The 27,758-nt window shown below is 37.0% G+C and overlaps 1 protein-coding gene across 1 annotated transcript in view; it reads left to right on the plus strand.

Moving 5' to 3' along the window:
* Positions 1–27,758, plus strand: part of LOC144307134 (uncharacterized) — a 64,795-nt gene that overhangs the window by 18,268 nt on the left and 18,769 nt on the right. Inside the window, exons 3-4 of the mRNA XM_077886664.1 lie at positions 5,824–5,881; positions 15,885–15,966. Coding sequence (XP_077742790.1) covers positions 5,824–5,865 — 42 coding nt within the window. The 3' untranslated portion in view covers positions 5,866–5,881; positions 15,885–15,966. The remainder of the gene's footprint in view (positions 1–5,823; positions 5,882–15,884; positions 15,967–27,758) is intronic.

The following is a 27,758-nucleotide window of genomic DNA, read 5'->3' on the forward strand; positions in this document are numbered from 1 at the left end:
CACAAAGGTTGTTTTGTTTTGTATTTTATTTTAAAGGGTTGAGTAAGAGTTCTGCTAGGGAAGGACATTCTGGGAGTGGGGTACAGAATATGTGAATACTAGTAATAGTTTCAAGGAGATATATGCTATCATGAATAACTCACTTATATGAAGTATGTGCTGAGAGTGAAAACCAGTCCCGGTTTTTGTATCATACCCGTCTAACCCTGGACAAGTCATGGGCATTGGAAACCTGACACAAAATGGTCTGTGATTCATAACTCCAAACACTTTTCTTTTTGAGCCCCATTTCTGAGCTGTGGATGTTACAGACAGTGAGTACTTTATGTTGTTTTATGGTCATCCAGCCTTAAATTGACAGCTAGCACCTGGGCAGTCTTGTCTGAAAAGCTCATAGATGTCAACCCTGTGAGAAAACATTGTCATAGTGACTGCAGGTAGACTGGCAGGAGCTATGGGATCCACTTTCCTTCCACCAAAGGCGTTTCAGGTCCAAACCTAAGACTTAAAGAAGGAAATTCTAAACATGCTGGAGCAGTCAGTCATGTTTGCCTGTTCCTGCCTGCCATTAAGAGCATGACCAGAGAAGTGTGGTGCTTGATGACTTTTAGAAGGTTTGAGAGAGCTGTGTTTTTAGAGAAAGATACGGGAGAAAAGTTATGGACCTTCTTCTTTTAAATTTAGGATGTAAGGAAAAAATTAATAGAAGCTAACAACCAATTCTAAGGAACTGGAACAAAATCAAGTGTCACTTACTGGAGTCACTGGTCATTTGGGAAAAACATCAAGGCTTCTGAGCTGTGGTTCTCTGCATGTTGTGTAATAAATGCCAGTTTGAGAGGTCTGTTCAGGAGAGTATGAACAGAGTCTGGTCCAGGGATCTGCTGGCAGGAACTCGGAAAAGGAAAGCGGGTCAAGTTCCTGTTCACCTCTGCATTAGTTTTCTAGGGCTGCCTCAAAGTGCCACGTACTGGGTGGCTTCAAATCAAGGAATTTATTCTTTCATCATGCTGGAGACTCAGAGTTTCCAAAATCAAAGTGTCAGCAGGGTTTCCTCCTTCTGATGCTCTGAGGGAGACACGTGTTCCATGCCTCTCCGCTAGCTTCTAGAAAGATGCCTGCAATCCTTGGCCTATAGATATGTCACTCCAATCTCTGCCTCTATCATAAACCACAGGTCTCTCTGTGTCCCAGAACTTCTCTTTCTTTATAAGGACGACCAGTTATTGGAGGTAGGGGGCACTCTAATCTATGTCCTCAATTTAGCACGATTACATCCGCAAAGACCCTATTTCCAGGTAAGATCCCATTCACAGGTACCAGAGATTAAGATTTCAACATGTTTCTGGAGAGACAAGTCAGTACACAACAACCTCCTTCCCTCTCTTTTGCTAGCATGTCTTCCATCTCTCTTTACCCAGCTGGCAGCGATCCCAAGGTCAACCAGGGTTCATAACCCTAAATATTGCATGACTTGGCATACGTTTGACCTGTCTCTCCTGTAATGGACAATATCTGGGTGAATACTAGCCTGTAGCAGGTTGGATTTGTGATTTGGATAGCTGGCCCTTCTTTCCACAGAAGGTGAGAGTGGAGGCAATGAGGAGATGCGGGAGCAGTGCCACACTAGCGTAACCGTTCCTAGCTTCCTCGAGGATATCATTGATTACATCTGTCCTTGTGTCTGCTACCGTCAGTGAGGCCTACGCATGGCTCTGAGCAATGACTCATTTATGGAAAAATTTTCCATTTATGGAAAATTTGTAGTCATATTGCACCACCCTTTACACATCTTTCTTTGTTCTCTATAACTTTCCTATTTGGACAGAAGAAAGGACAAAACTAAGAACTTGCAACTAAACATGGATACTACTGTGCTTGAAATCCCTGTTACAAATCTCTGTATAAGACATTTTTTTTTTCTTCCAGTAATAGTATTTTTGGGGACCATGGGATTCTGAAAGAAGAGAGAAAGTTTTTTTATATGTATGTTTTTTTATTGGAGTTTGATTTGCCAACATATAGTGTAACACCCAGTGCTCATCCCATCAAGTGCCCCCTTCAGTGCCTGTCACCCAGGCACCCCAACCCCCTGCCCACTTCCCCTTCCACTCCCCCTTGTTCATTTCCCAGAGTTAGGAGTCTCTCATGTTTTGTCACCCTTTCTGATTTTTTCCACTCATTTTCTCTCCTTTCCCCTGTAATCCCTTTCACTATTTTTTATATTCCCCGTATGTGTGAAACCATATGATTGTTCTTCTCCGTTTGACTTACTTCACTAAGTATAATACCCTCCAGTTCCAACCACATCAAAGCAAATGGTGGGTATTCGTCATTTCTAATGGCTAATTAATATTCCATTGTATACATAAACCACATCTTCTTTATCCATTCATCTGTCGATGGACACCGAGGCTCCTTCCACAGTTTGGCTATTATGGACATTGCTGCTATAAACATCGGGGTGCAGGTGTCCCGGTGTTTCATTGCATCTGTATCTTTGGGGCAAATCCCCAGCAGTGCAATTGCTGGGTCGTAGGGCAGGTCTATTTTTAACTCTTTGAGGAACCTCCACACAGTTTTCCAGAGTGGCTGCACCAGTTCACATTCCCACCAACAGTGCAAGAGGGTTCCCCTTTCTCCACATCCTCTCCAACATTTGTTGTTTCCTGCCTTGTTAATTTTCCCCATTCTCACTGGTGTGAGGTGGTATCTCATTGTGGTTTTGATTTGTATTTCCCTGATGGCAAGTGATGCGGAGCATTTTCTCACCTGCTTGTTGACCATGTCTATGTCTTCCTCTGTGAGATTTCTGTTCATGTCTATTGCCCATTTCATGATTGGATTGTTTGTTTCTTTGCTGTTGAGTTTAATAAGTTCTTTATAGATCTTGGATACTAGCCCTTTATCTGATATGTCATTTGCAAATATCTTCTCCCATTCTGTAGGTTGTTTTTTAGTCTTGTGGACTGTTTCTTTTGCTGTGCAGAAGCTTTCTTATCTTGATGAAGTCCCATAGTTCATTTTGCTTCTGTTTCCCTTGCCTTCATAGATGTATCTTGCAAGAAGTTGCTGTGGCCAAGTTCAAAAGGGTGTTGCCTATATTCTCCTCTAGGATTTTGATGGATTCTTGTCTCACATTTAGATCTTTCATCCATTTAGAGTTTATCTCTGTGTGTGGTGTAAGAGAATGGTCTAGTTTCCTTCTTCTGCACGTGGCTGTCCAGTTTTCCCAGCACCATTTATTGAAGAGACTGTCCTTTTCCAATGGATAGTCTTTCCTGCTTTGTTGAATATTAGTTGGCCATCGAGTTGAGGGCCATTTCTGGATTCTCTATCCTGTTCCATTGATCTATGTGTCTGTTTTTGTGCCCATACCACACTGTCTTGATGATCACAGCTTTGTAGTACAACTTGAAATCTGGCATTGTGATGCCCCCGGCTCTGGTTTTCTTTTTCAATATTCCCCTTGCTATTCAGGGTCTTTTCTGATTACACACAAATCTTAAGATTATTTGTTCCAACTCTCTGAAGAACATTCATGATATTTTGATAGGGATTGCATTAAATGTGTAAATTGCCCTGGGTAGCATTGATATTTTCACAATATTAATTCATCCAATCCATGAGCATGGAATATTTTTCCATCTCTTTGTGTCTTCCTCGATTTCTTTCAGAAGTGTGCTGTAGTTTTTAGGGTATAGATCCTTTACTTCTTTGGTTAGGTTTATTCCTAGGTATCTTGTGCTTTTGGGTGCAATTGTAAATAGGGTTGACTCCTTAATTTCTCTTTCTTCAGTCTCATTGTTAGTGTATAGAAATGCCACTGATTTGTGGGCATTGATTTTTGTATCCTGCCACACTGCCGAATTGGTGTATGAGTTCTAGCAATCTTGGGGTGGAGTCTTTTGGGTTTTCTATGTACAGTATCATGTCATCTGAGTAGAGGGAGAGTTTGACTTCTTCCTTGCCAATTTTTTTTTAAAGATTTTATTAATTTACTCATGAGAGACACAGAGAGAGAGAGTCGGAGACACAGGCAGAGGGAGAAGCAAGCTCCATGCAGGGAGCCTGACGTGGGACTCGATCCTGGGGATTCCAGGATCACACCCTGGGCTGAAGGCAGCGCTAAACTGCTGAGCCACCCGGGCTTTCCTTCCTTGCCAATTTGAATGCCTTTTATTTATTTTTGTTGTTGTTGTCTGATTGCTGAGGTTTAGACTTCTAGTACTATGCTGAATAGCAGTGGTGAGAGTGGACATCCTGTCGTGTTCCTGATCTTAGGAGAAAGGCTCCCAGTGTTTCCCCATTGAGAATGATATTTGCTGTGGGCTTTTCATAGATGGCTTTTAAGATGCTGAGGAATGTTCCCTCTATTCCTACACTCTGAAGAATTTTGATCAGGAATGGATGCTGTATTTTGTCAAATGCTTTCTCTGCATCTATTGAGAGGATCATATGGTTCTCGTTTTTTTCTCAGGAGAAAGATTTTGTTCTTGATTGCTGTATGACTCTGAACTTACCACCATTCTTTAGAATACAGAGATGACAAGTTCAAATATAGATATTTATATTTATATGGTTATATGTGTATATATATATATAAAAGTTAGTTGACAGAAAATGTTACATTAGTGTCTGAATCAACAACTTTATACATTATGCCAGCTTACCACAAGTGTAGCTAGTTACCATCTGTCACCATACAAAGTTATGACAATACCATTGACTCTATTCCCTACGCTGTACCCAATATTAGACAAATTCCAATATTAATGCACAGTTCCCCCTGAGGGGGGCAGTACACCAAGATTCCAGTGTTTCTGTATTTTCAACATAATTGAAGGAGGGGACTCTACTGTAATAGAAGCTGTACACATGAATAACTATACCAATTCCTTAAATCAAATGCCCTTTCTAATTGATCTAATTTAATAAAGCCATAATTGACAGTTTACCACATAATCTAGAATTCATGTTTCATAGAATATTAAAGTCCAGATTTTGAGGAAATTTTTTTTCTGCTAACGTAGGAATAATATGAACTAAAATATAAAAAAAAATATGCCCCCCAACTGTATTTAAATAGCAAGAAGCAGATAAAATCCTTTCTGCTTTGTTAGCACCTTCTCATTGTAACTACAGCTAAAATATTTTTAAAGACTTATTGGTAAGACTCTTTTTTAACACAAAATAAATTTCGAGGCATTGGAAAAGTTCAACTATTTTTGCTAAAATGGAGAACTTCAATAAGGAAAAACCCAGAAAGACCACCTTAAGATTGACATGGGAAGCACCAAATTTTCTGAAAATAACTCCCATCTCGCCAGCCTCCTAATTTGTACGATGTTACATTTCCCACGTGACAATCATGTTATTGTTTTAACGTACAGACATATACACCTATTTATCTGACCGAGTTCAAATACTGATGTCATTAGGTAGAAATGAGTGGTCGTTTCCAAATTCAGAACTAAACCACTCTGTGTCCCTGAAGACCATTACAGGACACGGTGAAAAACCCAGGCACTCTGAAATCTGGAAAGGTGTTCTGTTTCCCCTGTGGTCAGCTTTGCTTTGGGAGGAGGCATTCTCTCCTTCTCTAGGGGGAATGCCATCTGCTGGCCTCACCCTTGCATTCTTTATTTGCATGTGCTAGTCTTTTTATTGCAAATAGGGCTCTAAATCTTACTTTAGAAATGGATATTGCGCTATGTGTGAGTGCATGTGCGAAAGAAGCTATCAATAATGTTAGTTATGAAAACCTGATCATAAGTGTTTTTAGTCCATTAGCCATTTCACTTTATTTATGTCCCCTTTCAGGCAGGATTTGAAGCCAATATTCACAAGATGAAGTCTGGATGAAGAGCAACACAAGAGGGTATAAAACACTGTCACATTTTTTCATGCTAGAAAATATTTCTTCTTTATATTATTTCTTTAAATAGCTCTTCACAATAAGTAACCTCTGGGAATAAAAAGTGCAAAGAAAAGAACTGAGCCAAGCATAGGTATTATTTAATATTTATCCATCCGCCTACACACCCATCTGTCCCTTTCCTATAGTTACATTTAATTATATTTTTATGAACATTACAAAATTTTAAAAATTATGTATTATGCCCCCAGTAAATGTACCCATAGGCAGTTTTGACATGTTTTGCTCCTTTTCCGCTAACAGAAATTCAGTGGGTGATTTATTAATAAAAATCCTGTTTGTTCTTAGTAGCTGCTTTATCTACCAAATACTGTGTAGTAGGGACAGTTGAACCTGCAAGGAGAGAGTGTTTCCTGTGCCTTTCCTGGTGTACAGAGGCTGTCAGTGGTTGAGAATACTGGTATGTGGTTACCAGCATAGTGTGTCCCCAAAGCCATTGCCTGAACCCATCCGTAGAGAAGTGCATGCCTTCTCTCCACATGTCACCACAGCCGGGGGTAGTGTCTCCCACAGCTTTGCTCAATATTTCAAAATGTCCAAAAAGAGCCAGGAGAGAAAACTAGACGCAGGAAAAGAATGCCTCAAATGATCTAACTTTCTGTTCTACCATATTAAAACTCATCATAATATAAATGAAAAGGACAATGCCATTTCTCCAGTAGGTTAATAGGCTTTTGAGGGTCTTTTAAGAAAAAAATAATGTTTGGTCTGATGTCCCAAAACAGTAGGTGATAGTGTAACTCAGTGTTGGGCCAGATGCCTCATTTGAGCTCTGCACACCTCACAGCGAGTCTCTTGACTTTTCCATTTATTTCCATGAATGACAATACAGGTACAATGTTTTAAATCCATGAGCAGACCAGAATGAAAGCCAACACTAGCTGCTTGAGTCACCTAGTCCTTCTCTGTGGAATCATTTCTAATTGAATGTTAAGATCAAAGTTTAAGTTTATAAGAAAGAAAAACAAGTGCAGATAAATAGTTATTATCTGACATCCTTATGAAAATTCATGACCTACAGTTTTATCAGAGACCTTATACGAATTCTAATTGTGAAGTATGCCGAGCTATTAAATGGCGAGGGCGCTTCAGTCTCTTGATAAGAAGTGAGTTAAATAATTGTCCTGTTTAACTTGTGCTTGTTAACCTTTAAGGTCAACTAGTTTGAACATACGTTTAATGAAATCCTGGAGCCAAAATTTATGATACTGCTGCTGAATGTTAAATTGGACAATTTACATAAGCAGGACATTAACCTTCTGAGCACTAAATAGCATTTTAGCACTTAGCCGCTGGGGACAATATGGGACATGTTCTATATATTTGTGATTAGCTTGCCTGGAAACTCTCATGATGACCAATTGGCCTACCAAGTTTAGCAGCATAATTAAATGAATGGACTCAGCCTAAGTAAATTATCAGTGCTGTGTACAGTATATCATTATAGTCCAAAGGAAAAAAAAAGATATGAATAATTTAATAATACATTACTAATTTATCAATGCTAAGTGACTTTGAGGAGGCTCTTTGTAGTTCATTGTTTTAAATTTGATATTTGATTTACTGCTCGTGTGATTAAAATGGAGCCTGTTTCATTTCTTGCCAGAAATTTATAGAAGCAGCAGATTTTCTTTTCTTTTATTATTTTCTTTTATTTATTTTTAATTTTATTGAGGTGAGAGGTGTGGTGTTTCCTGATTTGGTGATATTACAAAATACCTACTACTGTGCACTGATTAGCAGGTAAACTAGCAATTTGTCACCATCAGATGTATGCAGTCCCTACAACTTGGAATCCTTCCTAAGGGGAGGGCACTAACCCCTGAGTTGTTCATAAGCCCAGCTTGCAACACAGCAGCAATTATCATTATGGTTTGGAAGGGTCAAGCACCAGGGAAAGCAATTTGCGCTTCACCTAGGAATGCTGCTGCTGATTGTGTATAATCAATCCTCTGGGCTGACTCTCCTGGAGCTGTGTTCTGTAAACTCAGCCTAACGTTAGGGCGTACTGAACTTTAATGGCCACGTACCTGTTTGGGGAAATAGCAAGTGACCCTGAAGTCCGCTGGGGCTCCTGCCCCTAAGACGAACCTGGGCTGGTTCTCAATCCTTGAGAGGCCTTGGGTTTTTATGGTTTTTATTTCCTTGTACTTCTCCCTCTGGATCTTTCTCTAATTCTCCCTGTCTCTGTTGTCTTTTTTTCCCAGATTTTATTTATTTATTTGACACAGAGAGCACATGGGCAGGGGGTTAGCAGGCAGAGGGAGAGGTAGAAGCAGGCTTCCCAGGGAACAGGGAGCCCAATGCAGTCCTCGATCCCAGGACTCTAGGGTCATGATCAGAGCCGGAGGCAGATGCTTAACTGACTGAGCTACCCAGACACCTTGTCTCATTTGTGTTGAGAGAACCTATGAATTTTGTACATAGTCTTTTCACTGGATTCCCCCAAACTCTGCTCCCCTTCACCATGCTATGGTTTCAGTGACATGGGGTATGATGGTGTCACATTGCTGAGTCCCTGGCCTTTTTTTTTTTTTTAAGACTTTATTTATTCATGAGAGACACACAGAGAGAGGCAGAGACATAGGCAGAGGGAGAAGCAGGCCCCCTGAAGGGAAGCGTTGAGGGACTAATCCCAAGATCCTGGGATCACAACCTGAGCCAAAGGCAGACGCTCAACCATTGAACCTCCCAGGTGCCCCAGCCTCCGACCTTTTTTTGGTCTCAGCCTTCATCCCTCCCTCTCTGATCTTCACCTTCTTCTTCAAAGGAACAAGACTTTCTCTCTGTCTCATCAAAGTCCCTTTCAGGTTTGCTTCTACTCCAAAGAATCATTCAGGTATTTCTCCAAGCAAATATTTTCCTTTGTCTTAAAAGGAAATTATAAATATTTTAATATCCTGTTGCAAAACAATATGAATATGCTATGAAGGGAAGGGAGTATTTGGCAAGCCTTTGGTTGATCCCTCGATGTAGTGAGTCTAACCACCCATGCTAGGCCTCACCCTTCTGACAGCATGGCTTCCTAATCAGGACCAGAGCCTGCCTCCTCAGTACACCACCACAATGGCAGCAAAAACAATAATGATGATTTGGAGAATGCTGTACTGTGTTTTATCTCATCTGATCCTCATGAACATATAGAGTAGATACTGTTATACCAATTTCTCATGAATGAAATTGCGGCTAAAAGATTAAGGACCTTATATAAAGAAACTCTGCCCTCCTAGTTTATGACAGAGCCAAATTTAAAATTTTTGTCTGTTTTCAAATACAGTGTTTCTGGATTAACATGGCCCATGTGTTCTAATCTTCGTTTAGGCCAATAAACATTGATTGAGCACCTATTTTTTTTTATTAATGGTAAAATACTTTTAAGTAATTCATGCACATGATAAAGAATATTTGGAACAATATAAATAATTATATAGTAAGTAGTAGCCTTTGTCTCTTCCCTGAATCAGTTACCCATTCCAGAGACAATTAATACCAGAATCTTATAGATCCTTCTAGTGATATTATATTTTGTGGAAGCTTGTACATCAATATTTTTAAAAATATTTGGTGACACACCAGACATACTAGTCAACACCTTGATTTTCTACTTAATACATGTTAGTAATTTATCTGTATTAGCACATATGAAGCTATTTAACTTCTTTTAATGGTTGTATGTATTCTACTGTATGTGTTTGCCAGACTTTATTTATTCCTTTGATTCCATCTAATTTTTTTCTTTTCCTATCATAAACAATATGAAAATCTTTGTAATATATCTTGGTATACAAATTCAAGTCTATCTGGAGGATTCATTTATTTGAAGGTGACCACTTCTGGTGCTGTTCCTGGCCATGCACTGGTTACTCAGCTTGGCACCAACCTTCCCCATTGATAAGAAAGCAGATTTTTTTTATTAATCTATATTTCATGTTGATCTCAGTTGATTCGACTTCATTCCATCTTTCCAAACCAAGCTATCTTTGGGTTCAAGAACCAGAATTAGTAACATAGCAAAACATGAGAAAGAAACAGGACCTGATCTAAGTAAAGTCAATCCAGCATGAAGAGTGAAGGGTCTGGACTCTGGAATTGTCAAACCTGGATTCTAGTGGTGGCTCTGCTGATTATTAGCTGTGCAATGTGGACAGTGTACCCAGGCTCTGAGTTTGCTTTTTGCATATTCTCTGTGCAGCTAATAACAGCACTGACCATATGACGGGATGAAATTACGTAATGCTTGTAGGTGTAGTTTTTAGCTCTTAGCAAGCGGTCAAAAATTCTTGGCTATTATCAGCTATTACTGTTATTGAAACTTTACAAAATAATTGATTAGATAGCTGAATCAATGCTACACAAAATTGGGTTATTTTTGATTTTAAAACTATTTACATTAAGAGACACTTGAGACTCTGCCTTTGGCTCAGGGCATGATCCCAGAGTCCCGAGATTAAGTCCTGCATTGCCTCTCTGTATGGAACCTGCTGCTCCTCCCTCTTCTCTGCCTCTCTCTCACTCTGTGTCTCTCATGAATAAATAAATAAAATCTTTAAAAAAACCTATTTATATTAAGCTATTGTTTGACAGTTGAGTGTTACTTGGTCAGAGTAACAGCCAGAACAATCCTTTTAACCTAAAACTATTTGGAGCCATATTGTAAGTAGATATGGCCCAAGATTCATCAAGTATTATGTACACATTGTTGGGTGAGAAAAGAATGATTGTTAAAGATAGTATTTTCAACTAAAACCTTTTACTAAAATATTTTATAGTTGTGAATTCTAAATTATTTTCTTTTTTTTTTAATTTTTATTTATTTATGATAGTCACACACAGAGAGAGAGAGAGAGAGACATAGGCAGAAGGAGAAGCAGGCTCCATGCACCGGGAGCCCGACGTGGGATTCGATCCCGGGTCTCCAGGATCGCGCCCTGGGCCAAAGGCAGGCGCCAAACCGCTGCGCCACCCAGGGATCCCTAAATTATTTTCTTTCTCTGTTGCTAGTTTATCTTTATTTTAATTTTGTCTTGTTCTGGAAAGTGAAAGAATTTGAAAGGAATGGCCTTTGCTACATTGGAAATAGCCCCCTCTCCATTTTTTACATAGTTGGGAAAAAAGAAAAGATAGAATCAAGTTGCCTGGGAGTAGAGAGTTGGAATTCTTTCTCTAGAATTCCTTATGAGGACTCCTCTAGGATTCTTTCTCCATAATTCTCTATGAGGACTGCTCTTTGATTCCCATTTTGGTTGTATCAGCCATCCTCAGAGCCTACAACTTTGCATCTGGATGTTCCACCAGTTGGTATTTTGGTATAGTTTAGCACAGTGAAAGAAGTACTTGGATTTGGAATCAGAGGACCTGAGTTTCTGTCTTACTTGGCAGCTTTTGTACCTCAAATGGGCAATCACTGAAGTCAACTTTGTCAAGTGTTTAAAAAAACAAACAAACAAACAAACAAAAACCCTGACCCTACTTACCTCACTGGAACAAATGAGGAGATGAAAGTTCTTTGTGAATAACAGAGCATGGGGCAAATGTTAGTAATTATTGTCATTATGATTATTATCGATATGGAAAATAACACTTAGAGTCAGAGATAGTGTCTGAGACCAGCAAAAGAAGTCTAGCCTGGATTCCTTTAGTGATACTTCCCTTCTGTTTGGCAAACACTTTATCAGTGTTTTCAGACCTCCTAGAGCTTTTCTGTTGGCAGAATTTCTCTCTTACTCCACAGTCCAGCTTGAACCTTTTTATGTGTGTGTGTTGACAATAACACTGACTTCCTTACTGTTGTTACCTCTCAGGTAGTGTAGTGCATTTCAAGCTGGCACAGCTAAGCCTGGAAAAGTTTGGTTTCTTACCTTTAAATCGTTCCATATTCTCTCTCCTAGCCTGTCTCCCAGGGACCTTCAACATCTCACTGTGTATTCTGGAAATGCTAAATCATTAGAACGATACCCATATCAAGGTGAAATGAGAAATGTAACTTGCTATGAGGAAACACTATAAAGTTTACTCTGCTTTCAAAATGAAATAGGTGTGCTTCTTGGATTGGCCGATGGCTTGGATTAGCTAAACCCACAACCTCCTCTAACATGTGTGGTACTCAAGAATTAAAGGTATCATTACTGGCTTAATTATTTTTCTCTCTTAATTTTTCTAAAATGCTCAGCTGTTTAGAGCAGTTTCTGAGCAATAGATGCAGTCAGATAGTATTTCCATCATTGGACCCATGTTTCCCTTGTGGCCGCACCTTCTCCTGAGAACATATCTATAAATTAAGACTTTTAGTATGATTATTAACTATTGAAAACCTATTAAAACAGGTAGAGTTTGGAACCTAAACATCTATTTTGGATTCGATAGCACCCCCTACCGGTTATCATGTTCATCCAGTAGCTAAAGTTAATCTGCTTTTTCTCTTCTATGGTATTGCTTGCCAAACGCTAGAGAAACAATCATTTCAGAATATTTTTCAAAGGATGCAAATGATTATATTGCCTTCTTCTTATCGGCCACTGTAATCTGAGCTAGAAAAGGTTTTCTATAAGCATTTGATGCCTTGATGAGCAGATTTCCTTGTCTCATTCTTATTGTTCTTTTATGTTTCCTATATTTTCTTTCTTTCCTTGTCTTGGGATAAATTACTTAGTTGGGCAACTCTACATTATTCCCAATCAATAGCTGGCTAGAAATCTATACAGACAGATGTTTTCATCTGTAAGGACATACTCAAAGAATTTGAAAAATGAAAGTTGGTGTAGCTGTCTGCAAAGATTTGAAACATTCTTTTAACTTTTTATTGCAGCCATCACCTACTTTGCAAGGAGCACTCTTTCTGTTAACTGGAAGGAGAAGAAATTCCTCTGACATATTTTCCACTCAGCCCTCTTTAAGATAATTCCTTTCATTGCTTTGATAAGTCATTCACACTAACAGGTAACCAGTTATTTTGTGCCTGCCTTGGGCTAAATAGAGCAGGTGACAAAAACCCTTTCAGGTTGTCAGGTATTAATGTAAAATACCCCTAGACCTCTCTACTTATTCATCTTCATCTAGTTGACTAATGCTTTTCCCATGTTCTTACATGTTGGTAAATTAAAGAAACCTTCCAGACAGTTCTGTCAACAGTTTACTGAAATGTACCTCATTAGTGAGGTTGAGCTGTCACATGAGTGTAATTTAATCCTATTGAATTATCACTCAAAAATGCCTAAGTGCTGGGTTTTTATACACTGGATAGAAGGTTTGCTACTAACACTGTCACGTTTCCAGTTGATGAGAGAGGAAACAAGCAAAAAATATGCAGGGTCCTCTCTGTCCCCACCTGCCCCCCACCCAAGATAGTGATACTTATGTCATCTGCTGAAGAGAATATTACATTTCACTGTAGATCAAAAACATCCCCATGGATCATTTTCTTTTCAAATCTGAAAAGTAAAGAGTGGACCTTGACAGCTACCTTCTTTATTACCCTGTCCAGTAACAAAAGGAGTCACTGATACAAAGGCCGGTCTGAATGAAGAGTTCCATTTCAGAATCTGCATGCAGCATTCCCTAATATTAATGGCACTCTTTACTGTAAGATACTATCTGTGATCTGCTGTGATATCGTGTTTTCTAAGTGGTAAAATGGCTCATGAGATCAATTATTTTCCTTCAGTGGTATCCTTATTGTGATTTTACACTGTCTCGAGGTGAGCTGGGTAAGAACTGATTATAAGCAATGATCACAGATTGTGTGGAGCACACTAGAAACATTTTGTTGATCTCTCCTTTTCAGAACACACTTGTAACTATTTTCTCGGCCATTCTGATAGTTGTGACGGTATGGTCAAGATGTGAGTTTTTAATTGCTCTGACTTGCCATGTTGATCAAGCTGATGTGTAGAAATTGAGGAGAGTCTCTTTGAAGAATTGAGGAGATGAACAGCCAAAAGTATATAGCTTGAGCTAAAGAAATTAAGTGGACATATCGAAGGTATACTGGTGAAATGTCTATTGTAACCCTAAAGGCTAGTATTTAGCAGCATGCTTATGATAGCCATGACTTGTATTATTCATTTTACATGGATTAGTTTTTTTCATTTGTCTTAACTTCCCTAAGTGTTTGGCTCTATTCTGATCACCATTTTATAGTTAAAGAAGCTGAAATTGGACACATAAAGTAGAGGTTATGCAGCTCATAGATGGCAGCAAACTGAACCCAGTGCCCATGCCCTTGAAAGCGATGCAGCATTGTGGTCACAGCTGTGAAGTCACAGAATCAGAGTTTAATCATAAGTTCTGGATATTCTGACTTGTCATTGCTGGTCTCCAAAGGAATGTTGGCCACCAGGCAGTGCTAGCTCTGTGGTTTGCATTTGGCCTCCCTGTTGGAAAGTGAAGCTGCAGAGTTGTGCTATTGTTTTCCCGTTCTGTCACAGTAGATTAGCTATGGTCCTAGAGTGGGACGTTTGTGCACTGCGATGCAGGTCATGGGATAATGAAATGAGATCCTGTAGCTTTTGGAGGCCTGGCTGGTGCCCCAGTGACAGCACACTCGACCTTACCTGCTTGCTGTGCTTTTACGGGCATGAGGATTGTAAATTATGTGGTTGCTTTCTTAGCCTTCGTACCTTCCTTCAACCTCCTCCACCGACCCTCCATGTACCTGTCAGGCTTCACCAAAGATGCACTAAATTCTAAATGGTGGAAAGCCGACTCTGCATAACGGGTGGGTGAAAAAGGCCATGGAGCCTCATCTTCCCATTCAGAAGGCAGCCAGCCACCTTTGCCTGAGAAATAAAAAGGGACATGCCTGGGAGAAATCACAGAAAGAACATACATTTTTATACTCATTGTTTCCTCTAAAAGTAGAACAAAGAAACTAAAATCAGATTAATGCACATGTTTTCTTCTATTTTTTTTTCTGATGGAAAAAACCTATAAGCAATCTCCTAAATTGCTGTAGACACAGAACTCTTATTAATCTCAACAACTATTTTATATGGAAGACACCAAGGCAGGAGACCTTTTGGTGATTTTACAAGGTCTGGAAGACCTCATTTGGGAAGCAGAAAGGATGAAGAGAAGTTGGGTCTGGGGTTCTGAATTTGAGTCAACCCCCACCCCCGATTCCTGACTTACTGTGTAACGTAATATTTGGGAGATTATATTGAAAGATCTCAGAATTTATCATATAAGAAGTTTTAAGGCATCATGTCAGATGTTTCTTAACTATGCTATGATCCTGAACAAGACAGTCATCTGAGAACCTTATCTTTTTTCTGCATTAAAATTTTAAAATCTTATTTGCAAAGCGATGGGAGCACAGATTTCAAAAAGAATTTACATTTCTGACATATTTTGATAGCTATGTATAAAATGCAATTTAAAATTCATGTATGCTGATCGACTGGCATAGAAATATATTTAATTCTCTAGAAAATTATCAATGTGTTGACATTCCCTCTTTGGACATGTCACCACATGTTTTGATATAGGAAAAGGAACTGAGTGTGATGGGCCAAGCCTTTAAATGACGTTCTCATGAGCCACAAAGTGAAGAGTAAGTTGCTAACCTTTTCCAAAGCATGGCTCCGTGTGGAGTTCACACTGAAAAAGCAAACGTCTCATTGTCTTTCTTTGCTCCAAACCACATTGAGCCAAGCCACAATTTGTTTGAACATGGTTGCAATTTTCAGATTTTACATTCCCTCCATGCTTTCAACAAAAATGAGCATGCTCTTTCTATGTGCTTGTTAATAAAAAATAAAAATTAATGATACTATATGTTTTAACATTCATTCATTCACAGCATGTTCATCCCCATTCCCCATTCCAAACCTTTATCCTCTCATGCCTGGCCAATTATAAAAATCTTTTGCTTGTTTTCTCACCTTCTGTATCTCCATCTTCTGTGTTCACCTCTTCTTTTTGAATCCTGTTGTCCTTCATCTGCTCTCAGGGTCTTCCAGGTGTATTGAATGAGAAGACTGAAGGCACTGTCCACATGGATGGGAAGTATTAGAAGAGACTGCAATTAGAAGGTGAGTGGAAAAGAGTCTGAGACTTTCTATATTTGAGGTACCAGTAGGACAAGTGTGTGGAAATTATTTCCAACACCCAATTGTCAGTGTAGCTCGAGATCTCAGAAGAGATTTTGTGCAATGAAATAAGAATTACACATGGCAGTTCAAAGTCCAGATGCAGATGTGATCAGTAAAGAGATCAAGTAAAAGGAGACAAGAACTGGGCACAGAATGGGTGCCCAAGAAGTATTTGCTGTTGGTAGTGTCTTTCTTGGGAAATTTATTACCTGTGTGCCTCTTATGATGGTCTTTTTTAGGCTGTGAAACTCTTTCAAAATTCCTGATGTTCATTATGGATTTGAACTTTCCATATCAAAAGTTATTTTTAAAGAGAGGTATTCATAGAAATTTCTCTCAGATAGTCAAAGAGCAAGCAGTTCAATGGACCAAAAAATAAATTTAAAAAAACACCTCCCAAAATAAATACTTAAAACAGATTTTAACCCTTTTCATCTTGAGGTTAAGAAAAGAAGTTTGCTTTTTCTGGAAGGAAAACTTAATAGGAGTTGGAATTAGACAAGTAATACTAGAAGGAATTTCAAAGGATCATAGTTGAAGCACTTATTTGCTAGGAGAGTCAATTGAGACAAAGAATGGCTAAGAAGCTAACCCAAAGCCTCCTGCCTTAATTGGCAGGAATCTCAACTTATGTCATCTGAATGACAAATTTAGAGGAAGAATTTTTGCTAGATGTTCTTTGCTAAGAGTACTCCTAGGAGCCAAAACATTAGAATAAAAAGCCATTTCACAAATTAAAACTTTAACATTTTAGTTACATTTCTATTTAGTTGGAAAAGGAAGACAAGGATCAGGTATAACTTAACTGTTTCACTTGGTTTCAATGCTTGTTTCTTCAACTGCCTCTTTTTTTTTTTTTTTTTTTTTAAATAGGGAGATGGGTTTGGCATGTATAATACTGGATTACTTTCAGCTTCCAAAATATGACATTCCATAATTTTAAAATCATAATATACTTGTAGAAAGAACAAGGAAAATGCCAGTAAATTAAATACTAACACTAACACTAACATTTCATAGTTATAAAAATTCAAAATTCTTGGTCAACACAATCAGTTGTAAAGTGGTTTTATTTGCTTTGCTCTGTTTTGTCAAATCATACCAAATAACTAATTTTTCTATTTATATTACTATTTATTCTGATAATTTGTATACATAGCTCTTTTAAAAATTGAATTATGATAGATATGTGTGATTTCTATAGATTAAAAAGCCAATTATAACATTCAAAAGAAAACTTCAGATTCCTTTTATTTTAGAAACACAGATAAAAAGTAATAGTTCCTTCTTTCCTTATACTCTATGCTTTGTTTTCTCCAGGTAATGAATGTTTGAAGTGCAAAAGCCTTACCTTCCCAAATACCTAACTCTTCCTTTAAAAAGAATCAATACTGGGATGCCTGGGTGGCTCAGCAAGTTGAGCATCTGCCTTGGCTCAGGGTGTGATTCTGGGGTCCCAGGATTGAGTTCCACGTCAGGCTCCCCACAGGGAGCCTGCCTCTCCCTCTGCCTATGTTTCTGCCTCTTTCTGAGTATCTCATGAATAATAAATAAAATCTTTTTTAAAAAAAAGGAATCAATACTACCTTCTTCCTCACCTCACACTCCAAATAAATTGGAGGGGAGAGGGAGCTGAAGTTTTAGAAATTGAAGAAATGACCATCTTTAATACTCTATTTCATTTTGCAGATGAATCATTGCAACTAATGTCAGTGAAACATCTTTTATTTGTAACCAGAATTCAAGAATATGACAATTACTTATTCATCTGACATGAATTCATATACTCATTTATTCATTCATTCAACAGATATTTTGGGCCTCAATTTCTGTGCTAGAGAATCAGGTTAAAAAATGTATAATTTAAAACCAAACAGTTGCCTTTGGTGAACTGAGGGACGAAATTCATCTATTGGGTAAGCAGCTAGAACTTTCCAAAGGCAATTTAGAGCATGATACGAAGTGATTCCAGAAGCCGGCCATGAATGGAAAAAGAGATAATACCATTCTTTCGTTTCCCATATGAATCCATTTATTAAATTATTGAGAGCTCCTAAATATTTGGACAGATGCACGAATATGCAAACTCATTCACAATTATGATTATAAGCTGGCTCTTTAGTATGAACATAAACCAATATTTTTATAAATTATAAAGATTTATTTGAATTCCTCCTTCTTCCCTCATCTAACACACTCAAAACATTCTTTCTCCTAAAAATTGGTCAACAATCAAAGACACCCAAAAGTTTTGATGTCTTTGCCATGTAAACATAATCATGAGACTGTAACAGAATAGAAAAGTAGATTAGGAGTAGGCTCGGTGGGGCAGAGCAACCCTAAAAGAAAATCTTGACCTATTGTCCTTCATATACTCAATGTGGTCATATGATCTATTACAATCCTAGAATCATATCACAAGGATGCTTCTGCAATGAAAGTTAAATTTTTCAGAAAATTCAGTGAATAAGTCTTTAAACATGGAGATAAATAGTATAGTGAGCAGAAAAAAGATTGTGGTTCAAAGACTCAGCCATAAATCCTATAAATCTTAGTCTTCATATTTTTAAACTAGGCATAATAATGCCTACAATGCAGGATTACAATGAGAATAAATAGGTTACAAATAAATTGTCATATATACCAATGGTTCTCAAGTAGAGATGATTTTGTGCACCCTTTCAACCCCCCTTCCTTGAAGGGACATTTGGCAAAGGTTAGTGACATTTTTGGTTCACACAACTAGAGAAGAGGTGTGACTGGTATCAAGTGAGTACAGGTCAAAGATGCTGCTAGAATCCAATAATTCATAAAACAGTCCCCAGGACAAAGAATCATCTGGCCTCAGTGTCAACAGTGTGGAGGGTGGGAAACTCTAGTATGTGCAGAGCTCATAGCAAGTGGATCAGAAATAATGATGACCACTATTACCTGCAATGTTTCAATACTAGATCTTATGTAAAACAGAAACATTGTGTTTGGTGGTGGGGGGAGTGAAAGACTAAATATTTCTCTAGTCCTTACAATGAATTAACTCCAAATATTTCCCTGGAGACACACATAATCAATTACACATCTTAAAGACTATTCTCAGGAGCTCCAGTGACATTCAGGATGGATCTAGGCTGAGACAGACTTCTACAAATACATAAAAAATTTTCTCATCAATGTTATTGTTTGTCAAACAGAAAGCCTCTTGATATGCGAGACAACTGAAACAAGAAAGGCATAGGAAGAAAATAAAATTTTAAATAGTTTACCGTGGTTGGTTTTCCAATCTTTTCTGTTAAGGAGCTCTGTTATGGTTACCTGGATATTTCATTTCCCCTTCATATACTACTCTGGACTGAGATCCTCACAAACTTTGGGTTTTCTTTATTGCAGCTTCTTTGTAGGACATTTTGGCTTTGGGATCAGTGGGGCATTGCAAGCTATGAATAAAATAGATTCTCAAGCCTATGGACTTGTGGAAGTATTAAGTTTTTATTTTTGTTCATTGATATAAACATAACAACATTCCTCTGTCTTCTCTGTTGTGAAATTGTCCTGTGATGTTCCTCTGTAGGAATTTTTTCTGTAGTAACTTTGAAAAATCACAAAGTGCTTGGAATGCATTAAAATTGGACTAGTTTTTGACATGCCAGTAAATAACTTTGTAAAAAACTCAATCCATTAAATCAAATTCTGACATTTTCTAAGAAGGATTTGTATTAAATTTCATGTAGTGTCTTACTCATCATTTTTATGGTATTTTTTTTAGATTTGACATCCTCAGGTCAAACCTTTCTTCTTGGTAATTTTGCCCTAAGACAATTCCGAAAATCTTCTCTTTTGTGACTTCCTTCCCAACTTGCTTCCATAAGACTGTTCAGTTCATCATTTCTGCCTCACTATAGCCACTGTGCTTTGTACACATTTCTAATATTGCTCATGCATATTCTCTTGTAATCAATGTTGGTTATTTATTTATACACTAGAGTGAAGGCAGTGGTTGTTTTATTCATCTTTGTATTTCTACAAAGAGTTTAGCACAAGGCAGACATACTGTAAGCCCCCAGTAAATGTTGATTCAATGAATAAAAATTGACACACATTCAACCAGGGTATGTGAAAAGTATTGTAGATTTCCCAACAGTGGTTTGTTTACACACATTCTTATCAATGCTGCCCTGGTTCTTTCAGTTTAATGTTAGAAACATCATGAACATGGCATAGACAGAATTTATCTGTAAACAGTACCAAAAAGAGTAGATCTAAGTTTTGTGGTCACAGGGAGGATTCTGAGAATAAGTATTCTTAAGAGTTTGTATTTATTTTGAACCCCTTAATGTTCATGAATAAGATACAGCTTTATATCCTTGTTAAGTAGGAAATAAAAGGAGATGAAATTAAGTTAAGCAGAATCTTAATTATCAATAAAGGAAGCTACCACACGGATGGCAGTTCATCTATTACATTGTATGCAAAATGGCACTGGACTAAGAAATTCCTTGCCAAATATTTAATTTTATAACATGCTGTCAAAATAAAGGCTTCTGACATTTCAATATGACTTTTAAATAAATGTTGTTAATTAAAACTGAGAAAATATTTCAGGCTTGTCTTCAAAAAATGTTGAATACTTACTACATATTAGACACTAGTCTAGGTACGTGGGACATAGCAGTGACTAAACCTTCTGTTCTTAAAACTTATACTAGATCTATATTCATTTGCAACTGTAGAGATATGAACCAAATAGTACTTTGCTTCTTAAATAAATTAATAGCATAACATGCTGTTTGTGTTTTTCTGATATATTTATGTGAGCATCTGGATTTCATAGAAAGGAACAATGCATGAGTTCCTTTTGTATTCATTCCAAGTAGTTGAGACTGAATAGTTGGAAAGATGTCTCCTAGGAAGCTTCAGTGATCCCAAGTAGGATGATTTTCTACTCTACTTTGTAATTTACTTTGTAATTTTACTTTCCTAGAATTGTCAATTGTTCATTCTCTTCCAGAAATATAATAACGAATAGTTTTATCTAGCTACATATTTAGGTGATATGTTGACGTTTTAATCTTTTATTTTGGGATAAACAAACACAGAGAATTTGTCCAAGGATAGGGAGAAGTAAGAAGGAAAAAACTTACCCCTGGTCGTTAGTGTAAATCCAGTTGTCGGTACTTCATAGAGAATTAGTCGCTTTTTAGAAAGAGGTTTTAATTGCTTAATCTAAGTAATGTGGGCAATGGCATACGTGTTTTATTTTAGGGTCTATCTAGCCCACTCAGAAAATGTAATGGACCTAATTTTCATTTAGTATAGGTCTGTGCAGTTCCTAAAACATCTAAATGGCTATTAATTTAATCAGGTAATTTAACTATAGCTCTAGAAAAGGCCACCAGCTAGTTGTCACGCAATGATTATGAGGATGACATTTCTATCCCGTGATGCCAGAGGCAGACTTTGATACATCATTTTCTTTTTGAAGGTTAAACTCAGATAACCTGCCTTTGGCATTTAATTAGCTACATATTAAACACTCTTTTAATAATAAAATGATTAAAAATTTTATTGCTTCTCAAATGAGGCCCTTTTAGATAGATTTAATGACTTGGTTCGAGCTCTGTAGTTTGTGAACCAAACCTTACTTAGGCCAGTGTGTAGTAATGATATGCTTTACAGCTTGCAAAATCTGTATTTTATTCAAATGATGGCCATAATCACTTTGGATAAAACTTATAATGCTTTCTTTTGTATTCTTAAGTCTAACTGTTAAATGTCATTGGAAAGTAACCAGAAACCCATTGATTCAAAATTTTCAAAAATTGTCAAGTTCAAGATTAATAAAGAGACCATGAAGTCTGCTTAATGTGCTGAATCCTATATACTAATTGTTTACCCTTTGAAAAATCATTTGTCATCATTGAATACCTGCAGAAAAAAAAAACTATTGTAGAAATGATGGAGAAGTGTGAGTGGACTGCAAATCCCCATCCATATCTTTAGCTAATATTAGCTGTTCAGTGGAAATGATCATCAAGAGACCATTCGTTGTTCATCCTCGGCATGATTTGGGACGGTGGGGGAACAGTTAAAGTATCTGTAAAATAGGTTAAAGACACAGAGTGCTGTCACACAAGAACACGGAGTAACTACTGTCTGAATAAAAGTTTTTTTAGTTTCTTTTTAAAAGTTTTTATAGAATTTTGAATATATTTTCTTTTTTGTATATGCAGTGGTTTTTAGCTCTCACTTCCGTGACATTTGATAAAAGTATACACTCATATAACCATCATCTCAATCAGCAATTATCTATAAGACTTCCCCATTTTTTTCTTTCTAGTTCATTTCCCACTACTGCCAAATATTTTGAATTATGTCTTGTTTTATACAACATCATGTAGGTGTCACCATAGGGCTGTTCATTGTATGAATATCCATTCACCTGTTGATGGTGAGTTGGAGTGTTTCTAGTTGATTACTGCCAAATCTTTGAATGTTCTTTTATAATTTTTTGAAAATATGCTCTTATTACTATTGAATAAATATCAAAGAGTGGCATCATTGGGTCGCTGTAATATTTGCATGTTTAACTCGAGAAGAAACTGCCAATACCCTCACTTTTGATGTAGCATTCAATGAGCCTTGCTTCCACTTCTTTTAGCTTGGAAAGAAAACAGTATGCAGTGAATAAGATCCAATGCAATGAATGATGCAAGTGTGTTTAGAATTTCAATGGTGATTTTCTTCTGTCTGTAGATGTAGATATTTTCTTTTTGATGATTTGACAGATTATCAGTATCAACAAATTATTGCTTTTATTTCACATTTAGGTAAAAGTGAATCTTGTTCTTTGGAATTTGGCTTGTTACAGGAAATAAGGGGAAAACTCACAAACATACAAATTGTCAATCAAATTAAGATGACTATTTTAGAAGAGGCCCCTGTGACTTTATACATTAAGGAAACATATATGTTGCAGATGGCAATAATTTTGGTCATAAGGATCTGTAGTCAGCATCAAGTTACCAAAGAGCATTAGAAAATCTTATTTCTTCTTGCCTTAGAATCCAAGAGAGCTGGCCCAAATTATGAAAATCTTAGATCTTCTTTTAAATTCTGTTTAGTTGATTGAAATTAAATGAGGTCCCATGAAAAGAATTTTTTCCTCACACTGGATTTGTTTTTGTAAACTTTCTCTGATTTGTGGGTATGGATTTCTGACATCCTTGAATCTAGAGAGAGTATTTTTTTCACGCAACTGACTTGCTAGAATTTTGTAATCATTTCCTCTAAATTCTAAATTGTACATTTGGGTTTCTCAGGCCAAGGAAGATCAAGTTTTTTAAAAAGATGATCAAGGCAACCCGGGTGGCTCAGCGGTTTAGCGTCATCTTCAGCCCAGGGCGTGATCCTGGAGCCCCGGGATCGAGTCCCACATTGGGCTCCCTGCATGGAGCCTGCTTCTCCTTCTGCCTGTGTCTCTGCTTCTCTCTTTGTGTCTCTCATGAATAAATTAATAACATCTTAAAAAATATATAATCAAAAGATAAATATACATTTTTGTGTTAAAAATTACTAATTTTGTGTTATTAGATAACTTTTATTTATTGCAGAAAAATTAGAAAATGCAAATATGCGAAAAAGAAAAATTAATTGTACTTCTGCCATTCACAGCCATTAATATCACAGTGAATAGTCTTTTAGTTTTTATGCATATATACATTTTTTAAAAATAGTAACTTATTTACAAACAACCTATTTTTATTACCAAAATATAAAAATATCTTTGTAGTCGTTATTATTTACAAAATAATTTTAGATATTTGAATAATACCCAATTATGTCATAGTTTATATAACCAATCTCTAACTATTGGACATTTATATTGTTTATAATTTTATTTTCTTATACACAGTGATGAAGTAAACTTCCCTATAGACTAATAATTTTATACATCTTAATTTTTTCCTATAAATAGAATTGTATAATTAATAGATATTCATAATAAAAGTTTTTGCTTCACAAATTATTTTTATATAAGAAGCAGACTTAAACATAACTATTCTACTATTAATCCTGTGACTCACTTTTAACGTTTTATGGAGCATTTGTTAATTATAGTACAAAAATCTTGAGTAGTTTTGCGATCTATAGAAATAGCCTTGACCTTTGACACTGCAAAAAAATTTCATTAGAGTTTGTCTTCATCAACTGAGGGTAGATTTCTGTTTACATAGAGCTTTTATCTTTAGTGTGTGTAGTTTAGTCTTTCAGTAGAAAGTAATAAATGTTGAGTCAAATAAAATTGGCCTGTCTTCAGAAGGCACTTTGTTTTAACTTACCCTTAATGATTTGCAGCCCCTTTCTGATAACCTAGAGTCTATTGCTCAACAAGATAGCTATTAGCCACATATGGCTAGCCACTTGAAAGATGGCTACTTAGAATAGAAACTTAGTATAAAAAAAGTAAAATACCACATTAATAATTTTTATATTGATTACATAATGAAATGATAATATTAGGGTTATATGGAGTTAAATAAAACATAATATTAAAGTGAATTACCTTTTTCAACGTGGTTATTAGAAAATTTTATTTTATTATTATTTTTACTTTATTTTATTTTTAAGATTTTATTTATTTATTGAGACACACAGAGAGAGGCAGAGACACAGGAAAGAGAAGGAGAAGCAGGCTCCATGCAGGGAACCCGACGTGGGACTTGATCCCCGACCTCCAGGACCACACCCCGGGCTGCAGGCGGCGCCAAACCGCTGCGCCACCGGGGCTGCCCGGTTATTAGAAAATTTTAAATTACCATATGTGGCTCTCACTTATTTCTATTGGACAGAGTTCATCTATATGCCTATTCCTCTGATACAGAAAATATAAAATAAGTATCTCTACAGCATAATTATGCTTTCCTGGTTATGAAAACTATGATTAATGGAAGGGGATTTCAGTAGGTCTACAAAGGTCCCTCCAACTTGATGTCTGATAAGTGAGAAAATCCCTGAAAGGAGAAATCTCACACTTGCCTGGGGAGCCAGGGCTCTACAGATGGCAGACCAATTCTTCCTAGCAGCATTACAGACCTCCCTGCTGAATTTCTGAATTGTTGAAAAGGCTGGTGACACCAGTTTTCACAAGGTAAATGACTAAAGTGAACAGCATTCCATTCTAGATTCTCTCTTTCTGTTTCCAATCTTGATGATCATCATTTCACATACTCATAATTTCAAATTATCCTCACATAGTATCAACATAAAAGACATGGTGAATTCAACTGAAGAACTAAAACTACTCCGAGGCAACTAGAGACATTAAGTTCGGAAACCGAACTCTACATGGAATTTGCGGAGGTATTGTCTGGAACTTCAGAATGCAGTACAAAATTAAGGCATACTAACTTCTGCAAAAAGAACAAACAACAAAAACTGATAGATAAATGACTGAATACTTTAGATTAGACAATTTACTTTAGGCCTTCATAAAATGGTCCCCTTGTGTGTGTAGACACTGCCAACTATCTAAGATCATCTAACTAGAGAATGGTAACACGAATATTGCATCATGAGTAGTGTGGTTTGGAGCCTGCACTCTTGATCACTAAATTATAATGCAAATAAATATCTTCTAAATGAATGAATGAATGAGTGCATGCTCATTATATAGGACAGGATGAGCCATAATATTATTATTGTTAAAACTTCCATCAAATAAAGATACTGATATACGGGAACAAAGATTTCCCTGGAGGAACAATTTGATCCAATCTTGGGATACGCTAGAACAAATATGCATGTGGTATTGGTTTAGCACACATAGGCGATTTTGAACAACATTCACAATTATTCTCCAGGGAAGGGTGAGGTTGAAATACATAGTAATCCAATCCAGGGATCAAGGTGGAGTGAAATGGATTATCTTGGAAAAGAGAGGTTCATGCTTTGGAGAGTCAGGACAGTAGAGAGTACGCACATCAACTCAGGCACCAGACTTCCAGCTTTCTCTTTTCCCTATGACACCTAAGGCAAGGCACTAACCTTGTTGAGCTTGTTTCTTCTTCTAAAAATTAATGGTAATATTAGTTCATGCATCCTGGGTTATTGTGAGAATCAAATGAGATGTGTGTGAAACAGTAAGTATCATGCCTGACCCACAGTCAGTGAGTGTCTGATGTGTTATTGGTGCTGTGGCTTTAAGTCTCATTTCTATATACTTCTGAGAGCCTTTTGTTGTGTCATACTGTCCCCTTATTTTGGGTTTTCTCTCTAAAGAATTGTTAGGGAGCCCTCATGATTTAGTCAGGCTTGAAGAAGAGATTTATTATAAAAACAGATGCTCCTCATGAGGTTGGCTCTGTAGGTCACTTGCTTCTTTCTCAAGGCAGGGGTTGTCCAGAAGGCCAAACAGCATTTCCTCCAACTCTCTCTTGGCTTGGATCAACTTGCTTCGGTATAGGAGCATCTCTTCCTTTCCATCCAACACTACTTGCCTACAAGCTATAAATTGGCTTTGGAAAATATGCTTTTCTATGGGTCCAAGGAAGGGGAAAAAATAGACTTAGTTTCTTCATAGTCCCAGCAGTGCCTGTCTCTGGGACAAAGCTAGGTTATTTGTTTTCCAGAGCCATAGGAGGGCCATTAGAGCAAGAGCATTGATATACTCCTCTAGTCAACAAACATTTCCAGCCAGGGACTTGGGTACTGGTAAGATACAAGCCAAATGTATATTTAATGACCAGGTCCATAATTTTAGTTTCCAGTATGGCATTTACAAACTGAAGATGTTTATTAAAGTCAATAAGAAATCTTTCTTTGTTGAAGTCTGATGATTGATTTGATTTGTATATGGCAAATAAACAAAATGCAGCTACTTTTTAATGTGAACACCAAGATTGGGTAAATAAATTGTAATACATCCATACAATGGAATATGCCACAGCTATTAATGAAACAGTCTTGGGAATTTATTTATAGAAAAGTAGTTGTTCACCCTATGTTTTTAAGTGAATAAAAAGCAAATTACAAAACAGCACACTTTAGGTTTTCAGAAAAACATCTGAATGTCTAGGCACTAAAGTATTAATGATTTTTTTTTAAGATACTAGGAAATGGGAAATTTTTATTTTATGACTCAAAGCTAGGTCTCATTCTACCACTGCAACCTACTTCTCCAAACGAGGACCAGAGGAATCAAATCATTTTTTCACTGTCTCAGCTAACATATTGCAGATCTATGAACTAAACCTGGGTCTTGCTGATTCAAAGCCCAAGCTTTCTCTGCTACACTGCTCTGTCTTCATGTTTGCCGATATCCTATTGGCCAAAGCAAGTCACGGCCAAGTCCAGAGACAACAGAGAAAGAAACTAACAGAAGTCTGGATATTGATAGGTACAATTCATTGGGAATCGTTAATATACAATCTTCAAAACTAAGGAAGTGTCAGAAAAAAGTGACTAAAATGGTTGAGGACATGAGATGGGAGAAAATTATCTGTAATAAGGTCATTAAAATTTCACCTCTGAAAAGGACAATAATGTGGATAAATAAATAAATCTGAACATCTTTATAAAGCCAGAAATACTATAAAGAGAAGCCACCATTTGAAACTAAGCCTAAATAAATTTCAAGCAAAATTTAAAGATTATTTTTTATAACTTCAGTTATCTAATAATTAATTTGGGAGATTCAGTATTCTATGAGAAAACCCCAGAATGAAATACAAATTGGTCAA

This window comes from Canis aureus, chromosome 38, assembly GCF_053574225.1.
Source record: "Canis aureus isolate CA01 chromosome 38, VMU_Caureus_v.1.0, whole genome shotgun sequence".
NCBI classification, from domain to species: Eukaryota; Metazoa; Chordata; class Mammalia; order Carnivora; family Canidae; genus Canis; species Canis aureus.